Genomic DNA, 10962 nt, shown 5'->3' with positions numbered 1-10962 from the left:
TAAAATAGAAATAAACTTAAAAATGAAACAAAACAAAAAAATCAAGTGGGAATAAAGGGCTGAGAAGATAACTCGGTGGGTTAAAGTTATGTCCTACGCAAGAAGACCGATGTTGAGATGCTTAGAACCTACATATATGTCTGACGCATGAGAGAGACAGACACTAAGAATGTGCTTGTGTGTGTGGGAGGACAACAGCTATCGTGAGAGGGATCATTGGTTGTGGGGAGGCCGGAGGAGCCTCACCGAATCCTCCCTGAGGGGTGTCCTGACCAAACCCCCAAACAAAGGAGAGAGCTGACATTTTCCCACCTTTTGGCGATGGTGGGAAGTTTCACATCATGTACTTCAGTTCAGCACAGCCTGTGTGTCAAAGAACATGGAGGAGCCAGGTACCACAGAGTCTGGGGCCGAAGGCACTGCTGTTAGACTCCGGCACAGGCAGCCTCTAAACTCCCTGCCCCAGAGAGAGCTGGGGAGGGGGCACTGGACATGGCCGACTCAGACTGTGGGATCCGGCCTAGCTCGTTCTAACACGTCAGAGAACAACTTTTGGGAGTTCTCTCCTTCCACCTTCCAACGACCCAACTCAGGTTGGGAGGTTTGTACTGCAAGCCCTTTTACCAGCCAAGCCGTCTCACCGGCCCCTGATGAGAACAAACAAACACACAAAAACACACACTAAAAACCAGCCTAGTCTCCTAGCAGAGAAGAGCCCTGTTCTCTTCAGATCATGACTCCCTGAGAGAAGCAACAGGTCCCACAGCTGAGCCAGGTCTGGCCTGTGGAATGCACAGCGACAGGCCAAGCCGACCCCTGCTCCTCCACCACCCTGCAACGGGGACTTGATCTAGGAGGGGAGGACACCACATGGTCTGTCCACATGCCAGTCCTTGTGGATCTGCTCTTTCGCTGCACAGCCTCACTGGAGAAGACCCTCCTTCTGCTCAGGCGATGGGTGGCATCTGGAACAGGGTAGAAGGGAGAAGCTGGAGTGCTCCTGGGGTCTTGGGCCCTGAGAGGTGGGGATGCTTTCTCATTGCTAGGCTGGGAGGGAGGAGTATGGGTCTGACTGAGACTCCTTCTGACCTAACAAAGGCCCGTTAAAGTGGCCCATGGGTCCCTTCTTTGTTTATGGCGCCTCCAAATAAACACACTTGAGAATTTCCTATGAAGACTGAGAAAGTCAAGAGCAGCTTTTGGCCTACGTGTAGATGGTGACGTCCTCTGTCTCTGTGTTCTTCATAGTCTCTTTCCACATCACTTCTCTGGGAATGGGAAGGGAAACCTCTGGGTTCTTTTCTTGCCTTGGAAGAAAAATACTAAAACTCCCTTCCTGCCAGGCATGATGGCAGGTGCCTTTAATCTCAGCACGAGGGAGGCAGGCAGATCTCTGTGATTTCAAGCCAACCTGGTCTACATAGCAAGCTCCAGGCCAGCCAAGGCTACACAAATAAAACAAATAGAAATAAATAAATAAATAAAACAAAACAGAAAAACAACAAACACAAAACGCCCCAATAAACACTTCCTTTGTGTTCAGGAAACGTACCAAGACTTTGAGATATGTGCTCACATTTATCTGAAAACCAGATAGGAAATGATGGGTCTATGTTCAGTCGCTCCTCCTGACAAACCTAGGGGTACAGCCTGTTGTCACCCAACTTTTTATCTGAGAAAACTGAGGCACAGGAAGTCTAAGTAGCCTGTGAAAATGAAAGAAGATAAAACTTATCTCATAGCCTCCTAGAGCCAAGACTGCATGCTGAGGCCCATTGGAAGAGGCCAAGCTCCAACCGGGGAACTCAGGACCTGGGTGCAGGTCCCAGCATCCATATGGAGGCTTGCAGCTGCTCTAACTCCAGTTCCAGAGGATCTGATGCCCTCTCCTGGCCTCCTTGGACACTTCACACACATCGTACACACATACAGGCAAAACACCCATACACATGAGAAAAGAAGTTCTAAGCTCATCGGCTGTGGTGGACAACTGTCATCCCCGCACTATGAGCTTAGGCAGGAGGACCAGGTGTTCAAGGTCAGCCTGGATCATATAGCAAGTCCCTGCTTTAAAAAAATTAGTGAATGTTCCTGAGAAAATTAACCACCTACCTTAGCTCCATAGAAAGGTGCTGAGTGGGTCTGGCTTGTCCCCACACAGGAGCTGCCTCTGAGCCAAGCAAGAAAGTACCAGGCTAGCCCATGGAAGAGGAGCTAGAAACAGCATTCAGACAGGGCAGTTCTAGGGAAAAAGGGGCAAAGATGCACACAGAATTCTCCTCTCCTCTTTTCTCACCCCCCCCCCCCATCTGTCTCTCTCTCCACACTTCTCTCTTCCTTCATTCTGTCCAGGGTGCCGCCATTGTAACTATCCACCACTCTCTGACTTCCGGGTCTTTGATGACACCTTGAGTCCCCAGGCAGCAAGGACAGCTGTAGTTTTTCTTGACTGTCTGGTCCTGGGCTGTCTGACGTCTGGAGGTAGGATCCTATCAGGTAGGACAAACTGCTTTCCTGCACTCCAGAAGGCCAGGAGCCCCACACCATGTACCACACCTGACGAGTACAGAGGCAGGACGTGATTTTTATCTTGGTGTAATATAAAAAGTTAAAAGAGAGAAAAAAAAAAAACAACCCTAAGCCAGACACAGCAAATCCCTGTGGACAAACAAGATCCTGAGGCCTGGTCAGGGGGTGGGGGTGGGATTTTGTCCCCAAATCTCACCTGGATTGTAACTTTGAGAACTCATTATTCAAAGATCCCAAAAGGGGCTTCCAGGATGCATATGCATGAGGTCTGCTGCCTGGGAAGTCTTGGTGGACTTGAGGGTGGCCCATATTGCCCTGGATGAGTAGGTGCCAGGAGAGCCTGTGGGAACCCAGTCAGTCCCAGGACTACAGAAATCCTGGCATTTTCTGCTTGCCTCAGTGTGAGATCTCAAATATCCTCCCACTTCAGTGGGGTTGAGCCTAGTGTACATACTGAGCCTCAAGAGAGGAAAGGGGCTTGCTCCTACCCTCCAGCTCCGGAGGGGTACAGTGTTTGTTTTTGTGGCAGTTTTATTTATTTATTTATGGAGTTTTTCTGAGACAGGGTTTCTCTATGTAACCGTGGCTGTTCTGGAACTCTGTTTGTAGACCATGATGGCCTGGAACTCAGAGACCTACCTGCCTCTGCCTCCTGAGTGCTGGGATTAAAGGGGCGGTGGGGGGCACAGGTGCAGTTTAGATACAAGCCTCACGGTCCTCGTGTGGCCAGTGTCTCCATTTCCAGATCAGGCAGAGGTCTCCCGGAGGTGTCCTCAGCTGGAGGGACCTACCATGTAGCTACAGAGTCTTCACTTTGGGGTTTTCCTTTCTGCCTCCATCTGGAGACTTTGCCCTTCTAGATCCTACTCCATGCAGCTCCCAAGAAGGCCTGAATCCCTGAAGTCTTCTAGAACCTTCTGGGAATTCTGTGAAGTTCACTGTTTCTCAAGTACTCAACCTTAATTCTAAAAAACTTTAAGATTTAGGGGCTGGAGAGATGGCTCAGCAGTTAAGAGCACTGACGGCCCCACCAGAGGACCCGGGTTCAATTCCCAGGACCCACGGCTCACAGCTGTCTGTAACTCCGGTTCCAGGGGACCCAACATCCTCACCCAGACATATGTTTTATGTCTATGAGTGTTTTGCCTTCATGTATGTGTGTGCACCTCGTGTGTGCACCACGTGTGTGCCTGGTGCCTGAGGAGCACAGAAGAGGGCATCTGATACCTTAGAACTGGAATTACAGGTGGTGGTGAGCCACCATGTGGGCGCTGGGAACTGAACTCTGGTCCTCTGCAAGAGCAACAAGTGCTCTAACCACTGAGCCATCTCTCCAGCGTCCCCGCAAGTGCTCTAACCCGTGGTCCTGCTCAGTCTCACCGTGTTCCTAAGAGACATGCGGGTTTTGCTGTTTGATCAACTGGAAAGTTGGGCCTGGAGTGGGAAGGGATTTACCTGAGACCACACAGCCAGGGTGGTGTGGGACAAGGACTTCCCCTGGGTCTCCTGCACTTCAAAGTCTGCATCACCATGTGCAGCCCTCCTGGGTGGGTTTCTGTGAGGGCAGCCAGGCCTGGGGGCTCAAGAACTATGGCTATCTATGGGCTAGGCGTGCATCTCCCTGAGGGGCCCCTAATCCTGACTTGGCTCAGCCCCTCCTGTTCCCTCTCGGCTCTGGACTGGTGCAGGTCTAGCTGGGTGGAGCCAGACCGAGAGAGACGACTAGGGAGGTGTCATGGCTGCTATCCTGGCCCTGCAGCCCCTAGTCCTGCATTTGCTCCTCGACACCAGACAGCTGAAGCTTCTGAGCAGAGCAGATATTCCCTCCCATTCTGTGCCTCAGTTTCCCCAAGCTCACTTTCCTTCCTTTATCCTCATAAGCATAAGCAGTTAGTGGCAGGGCAGGAGTATCAGCTTGCTGGTCAGCCTGAAGCTGAGGAGGTAGGTTCTACTTGGAGAAGCTGGCCCTGTGGGTCTCGGGGGGGAGTGGAGGGGTATGACCTACGCACTCACTTTAGCTCCAGGGGCCTTGCCCATGCATCAGGACTTGGTATGAGTGCTGTCCTGTAGATCTGGGCCTGGTCTAGCCCGATGTCAATCAACCACCAAGCTCAGGAAATGGATATACACAGCCACAAAATCCAGGGAGGCTGTCTCTGGACAGAGCAGGAAGGAGCAGGTGCCACTGGTTCTGATGGACCACCTTGCTATATATTCTCAAGTTCAGACCCAGACCACGGTCTCTGGACAGAGCATGAGTGGGGCTCCAATCACGCTAACAGGGACACTGACGGCCCTCCTTTCCAGGGCTGCCCTGTAGCAGGACGGCTCCGATGTGAGTACATGACCCAGCCAGCAGTTGGTTGTCACAAGACATCTGTCTTCTGCAAGGCAGGGACCATGGCATTCCCCATCCTTTCTGGGTTCTGGACATTTTCAAAAGGTCTGCAGGGGGCTAGTGTGTGTGCAATGTTGTGTGTGCTGTGTGTGTGTGTTGTGTTCTAGAGATGGGAGCAGAGTCAGAAGTGCCCCCACACCCTGTGGGGCCAGGGCGACCTGTTTCTGAGCGGTGCTGAGCCTTATCACTCGTCCGTCACAGTTGCAGCCTTTCTCTTGAAGTCCTTAGTCCTGATTGGTCCATCTGCAGCTGAGTAGATAGCTTTCAAAATTCTTTCTCCTAGGACTCTGAGGAACAAGTGCCCCAGAGTTTCCCACAATCTCTCTATGCCAGGACTGTTTACAAATGGAGTTCTTACGAAGCCAGGCATCGAGGGGGCGGGGTAAAGGGAGCGTTGGAGACAGACATGCAGATGGTGAGTGAGCGGTCTGACCAGACTAGGGTCTTCTGTGTTCTTTTGGGTGAAGAAGTGGGTTCCGGCGGGGCTCAGGAAAAGGACTGGCGTAGGAGGAGGTGCTGGGAGAAGAGAGGGAGATCTTCTTGGAGGAGACCCGCGCCTGGGCACCGGCACTGGAGACCCCTAATGAGACTGTGAATTTCGGAGATTGATATCCAGTGAGTGTACGAGTGTCACAGGGACGAGATTATTTGGATTACTGACTTTCAGGGGCTGAAGAAGTGTGTATGGAGGTGTGTCTGAAAATGGGGGGGGGGAAGAATTGGGGATCACTAAACAAAGAGTTGTGTTAAAGCTAGCACACTGCAAGTTGGTGGGGACAGCATGTCAGACCCAGGTCCCAAGGACTTCCTTTCTCAGGCTTATTTTTCTCACCTGTGAAACGGGATTGTTGTGAAGGCTCCCGGAAAAGAAGACGTTCTTGGCTTCGGGTTGAGTGGAACAGCTGTTATGGTTTGGATGCAGGTCGGGTCCGCGTTACTCGGAGCTGCGGGGTCAGCATTGCCCCCTAGTGGCGATCTTGCAAACAACAGGCAGAGCCACCGGGTTTGCGGCCGCTGTCAAGTCGCCTGCAGCTCAGCATCTGTCTGTCCGTCTGTCTCTCGGTGGGAGCCAGGGCGCAGCCAGGACCTCTGGGGCAGAAGGAATGGTAGGTGAGGGGATGCGGGCCCTGTTCCGGGTGCTGTGGTCCGACAGGCGCGGCTCCCAGGGTGGGAACACTCTGGGGGGCATTTGGGAGTTGTGGGGGACCCCTCAGCCAGCGGGTTATTTCCGTCATTTTTCTGATTACTGTCAGCGCTGTCGGCTGCCGCTCGGGACCCTCTCTCTAGTCCGAGGCGTCTTTCTTGAACCTGGGCTGTCACCTGCCCCATTCCCAGATCCTCTCGGTATTGAGAACCCCAGGTAGAGTAGGTGCCAAGATGTCAGTGTTTACACTGGGAACGACTCAGACGACAGAAAACAGAGCCCATGTTGGGTCGAAGTTCAGTTTTAGCCTTTTTATTCCTTCCCTTGACCCCTGGGGTAGCTTTCTCGGCACACCAAGGTCACCACAGCTTTCTGTATGTCAGGTCTGCCCTGGCAGTTGCTTCAGAGCCCTGGCTCTTCAAGCGATATTGCAGTTGTGCCCACTCTTCTGATGTCCACCTTGAGTGGCTCTCCTGAAGTCCTTCTTGAAAGGGAGCTACCCAAAGAGATGGCCAAGCCTGTTCTTGGAAGAACCTGCCATTTATTCAAAGGTTTCAGAAGATCATGGCTTTCCAAGTAAAGGGCCAATCATCATTTAAAAATTATTACATTTATTTGTGTGTGTGTGTGTGTGTGTGTGCGCGCGCGCGCGCGCGCGCGCGCGCGTAGAGTTAGTGGATAACTTGTTGGAGTTGGTCTTTCTTTCTCCCATGTAGTTCCTAGGGATGGACACAGGTCATCAGGCTTGGTGGCAAGCTGATTTATCTGCTAAGCCTTCTCACTGGCCCCAATTTTATTAATTTACTTAATAATTTTTTGTTTTGGTTTTCGAGACAGGGTTTCTCCGTGTAGTTTTGGTGCCTGTCCTGGAACTCACTCTGTAGACCAGCCTGGCCTCAAACTCACAGAGATCCGCCTGCCTCTGCCTCCCCAGTGCTGGGACTAAAGGCGTGCACCACCACCGCCCGGCCCTGTTGTATAATTTTTAAGGTTCGAACTTTTTGTACTCTGAGGTTGTAATGCACTTTACAGCAGGTGGCAGGTGTTTTTCCTTCTCAGAGTCACGTGACTATCAGCCTGTCCTTCAGTGTGATGATTTAGGACAGAGCTGGGATTACTTAAATGACTTCTGGGCATCTTTCCCCTCTGTTCCACAGACTCCTCCCTGCCTCAATTGTTCCGTCTTTCCTGGAGAGCTGTCCCCAAATGGTTCAGGGAGCCCCATGTTCTGCAGTGGCAGTGAGGTCAATGGAAGCTTTGACCCTGAGGACTTGAACCTGACTGACGAGGCCCTGAGGTTGAAGTACTTGGGCCCACAGCAGTTAGAGCTGTTTGTGCCCATCTGTGCCATGTACCTGTTGATCTTCGTGGTGGGCACCGTGGGCAATGTGCTGACCTGCACCGTCATCCTGCACCACAAGGCCATGAAAACACCCACCAACTTCTACCTCCTCAGCCTTGCTGTGTCTGATTTGCTGGTGCTTCTGGTGGGCCTGCCCCTGGAGCTGTACGAGATGCGGCACAATTACCCGTTCCAGCTGGGGGCCAGTGGCTGCTACTTCCGAATACTGCTCTTCGAGACCGTCTGTCTAGCTTCAGTGCTCAATGTCACAGCCCTGAGTGTGGAGCGCTATGTGGCCGTGGTGCATCCTCTCCAAGCCAAGTCTGTGATGACACGGGCCCACGTGCGCCGCATGCTGGGGGCCATCTGGGTCCTTGCTGTGCTTTTCTCTCTGCCGAACACCAGCCTACACGGCCTCAAGCAGCTATATGTGCCCTGTCGGGGTCTGGTGCCTGACTCAGCTGTGTGTACTTTGGTGCGTCCCCGAGTCTTCTACAACCTGGTGATACAGACCACCACACTGCTCTTCTTCGGCCTGCCCATGGTTGTCATCAGTGTGCTGTACCTGCTCATTGGGCTGCGCCTGCGCCGGGAAAGGATGCTGCTCCAAGAGGAGGTCAAAGGCAGGAAAAGTGCAACGGCCCGGAAGACCTGTAGCAGAAGGCCTCAACTTCGAGATAGGGGACGGAGACGGAGACAGGTGACCAAGATGCTGTGTGAGTGCCATTGTTGAGGAAGGAGCTGAGCCTCCGTGGGTCTGGGGAAGGTGTTGAGCTTCTGGCTTTTTGGAAGCTGGTCTTGGGTCCTCTGCGCTTTTTCCCAGAACTCTTCTTTTTATTTCTGTTTTTTCGAGACAGGATTTCTCTGTGTAATCCTGGCCGTCCTGGAACTTGCTATGTGACCAGGCTGGCCTTGAGTTCAGAGATTCACCTGCCTCTGCCTCCTGAGTGCGGGGGTTAAAGGCGTGTGCACTACCACCGCCGCCGCCGCCGGGCTCTCCTGTCCACTTTTCAAGGACGGGAGGACAGGGAGCTGGAGAGGCCAACTGCTAAGCACGACGCAGATCAAGGCAGGCCTCTCTTCTCTGTTCTTGCAGTTGCGCTGGTTGTGGTGTTTGCCATCTGCTGGGCTCCGTTCCATGCAGACCGCCTCATGTGGAGCTTGGTGTCCCACTGGACCGAGAGCCTGCTCCTGGCCTTCCAACTTGTGCACGTTGTATCTGGTGTCTTCTTCTACCTCGGCTCGGCAGTCAACCCAGTGCTCTACAGCCTCATGTCCAGTCGCTTCCGGGAGAACTTCCGGCAAGCCCTAGGCCTGGAAACCCAATGCCATCGCCGCCAACGACGCTGTCATGGCTCCCATAACCTCAGCAGACTGACCACAGGCAGCACCCTGTATGACTTGGGTTCCCGGAACAGCAGGGCTGGACCCCTGACTGAGAATGGGGATCCAGGATTTCAGCAAGAAACAGATCTCTCCTGAGTAAAATCCCAAAGGAAGCTAACCCCCTAGGCCAGAGGGCCCCAGACAGTCTGGGAGCTATTGGGGTGAGCTTGGAAAGTCGGATCAGCACCCCAGTGACTCCCACCCTGCCCACATATTTGAGTGTTGAGGGAAACAGCAAGAAAAAGAGGATTGAACCCCGACTGTCAAAGACTCCCATTGAGGTCCAGGCAAGCTGACTCAGCAGTTAATGCTTGCTGTTTCCAGAGGACCTGAGTTCAGGTCCCAGTACCCACATGGCAGCTCACAACTACCTGTAGCTGCAGCTCTAGGTCATCTGACACTCTCTTTTGGCTTCTGAAGGCCCCACACGTACATAGCACACATTAAAAACAAACAAACAAACAAACAAACAAAAAACACAATGAGCCAGGCACCTGCTGTATATCCAGACCCCAGACCCCCAGCTAAATTCTCTCCCACAGAACAATCACAGTCACCTAGACCAGCAATTGTCTCTCTGGGGATCCCTCCTTCCTCTCTAGTTAACACATGTCTCCACTGGGGTCTAGCTGTGGTTCCGGTGACTTCTGAACTGCCACAGGCTCTCACCTACCCTTCCCTCCAGCTCTTGTGCTACACACACTTGGGACCGTCTTCTCACTAGGACCCTTCCTGGCTTCTCATGCTGCACTGAAATCTGAGCCTGATGGAGCGGCCAGGTGGCAGAGGTTCCCAGGGACCCCAGGGACCCCGGGGACCTGGATCTAATCTCCACCTTTGTCACCAGCTTGTGGCTTTGTGGCATCAAGTGAATCGTCCCGCCTTCCTGGGCTTTGGTTCCTTGTTTGCAAAGTGAGCGGTGTGCTGAGACGCCAGTGTCGCCCTTCGGTGCTAGCTGTGGCCTCATCTGTGTGCACAAAAACCAACCACCGGCGGCTTCACATTATCCGTATCACTCCCGGACCCTGCTTTCCCTCTGACCCTCACATGCCGCTGCTCCAAGCTGTCCAGGGCAGGGCCTTTGCTTGTCTTGGCACTGACAGGGCCAACCTGTGTGCAGTGGCCTTTCTCACCTGCAGACAGGCCGACCTGGCAGCCCCAGATGAGCAAAGAAAGCACTGGATGCTGTCGCTGTCAGTCAGGGGATCTCTGGAGGAAGAAACATGGGCTCACCAAGGACCAGAAGAGGCCATGCAGCGGCAGTGTGTCCTTGTCAACTTGACACAAACTAGAGTCACCTGGGGAGAGGGAACATCCATTGAGGAATTACATCCATCAGAATGGTCTGTGGACATGTCTGTGGGACATATCCATGACTAACGATTGATGCGGCAGGGCCCAGCCCACTGCGGGTGGTGCCGCTCCTAGGCAGGTGGTCCTAGGTTGTCTAAGAAAACAAGCTGAGCAAGCTTTGGGGGAGCAAGCCAGTTCCCCCAGCTCCCCCATGGCTTCTGCTCCAGTTCCTGCCTCCAGGTTCCTGCCTTGGTTTCCCTTGGTGATGGACAGTAAGCTGAAATAAACCCTTTCCTCCCCAAGTTGGCTTTGGTCAGTGTTTTATCACAGCATCAAAATTCAGATGAGGACATACAGTTCTGCTAAGGGGCCTGGGTGGCCAGGGACAATACTTGAAATTTCATGCCATTCTGATTCCAGAGACAACCTGGTGCTCAGGACCCCATTAGTGGATGGAACGTGTCCTGCTGTGAGTTGCTTGGTCTTGCCCTGAGTCCTGGTGTCCACAGCCAGGGACTGCACAGTGGCCTGGAGACAACCTGCCACCTGGTGTCCTAGGTTCCCAGCCTGCCAGTGAAGGAGATGGTGTAGGGTTGTCCGTGAGTCAGTTTTACATAGCTGTGACAATACCTGACAGGAAGCTGGACATGGTGACACATGGCTTCAATCTCAGTGCCTTGAAAGTGGTGATAGGAAAATCATGAGTTTGAAGCTAACTGGGCTACGTGATGAGACCCTCCTGCCACTGAAAAACCAAATAAACAAATACGATTTCTTTTGGCTCAGGGTTTCAGTCTGTGGTCAGCTGGCTCCATGATTTCTGCCTGTAGTGAGAGAGAATGGCATGATGAGGCTGAGTTTCCTACCTCA

General features: G+C 52.9%; 1 protein-coding gene across 1 annotated transcript; it reads left to right on the top strand.

The window, feature by feature from the left end:
- The first annotated feature begins 5333 nt into the window (after window positions 1-5333).
- Window positions 5334-9983, top strand: Nmur1 (neuromedin U receptor 1). Its single transcript, XM_059278716.1, has 3 exons — window positions 5334-5342; window positions 7229-8129; window positions 8510-9983. Exons 1-3 carry the CDS (start codon window positions 5334-5336, stop codon window positions 8893-8895), a joined length of 1296 nt encoding a protein of 431 aa, XP_059134699.1. The 3' UTR covers window positions 8896-9983.
- The last annotated feature ends 979 nt before the right edge of the window (window positions 9984-10962 follow it).

This window comes from Peromyscus eremicus, chromosome 13, assembly GCF_949786415.1.
Source record: "Peromyscus eremicus chromosome 13, PerEre_H2_v1, whole genome shotgun sequence".
Classification (NCBI taxonomy): domain Eukaryota; kingdom Metazoa; phylum Chordata; class Mammalia; order Rodentia; family Cricetidae; genus Peromyscus; species Peromyscus eremicus.
Note: the sequence above shows the minus strand (reverse complement) of the source record. Positions and strands in the feature narration are given on the sequence as shown.

Bases quoted from the DNA above. Each gene is read 5' to 3' on its own strand.
- Nmur1 (XM_059278716.1), top strand. The intron at 8,130-8,509 runs GTGAGTGCCATT...CTGTTCTTGCAG, and splicing joins ACAGGTGACCAAGATGCTGT to TTGCGCTGGTTGTGGTGTTT.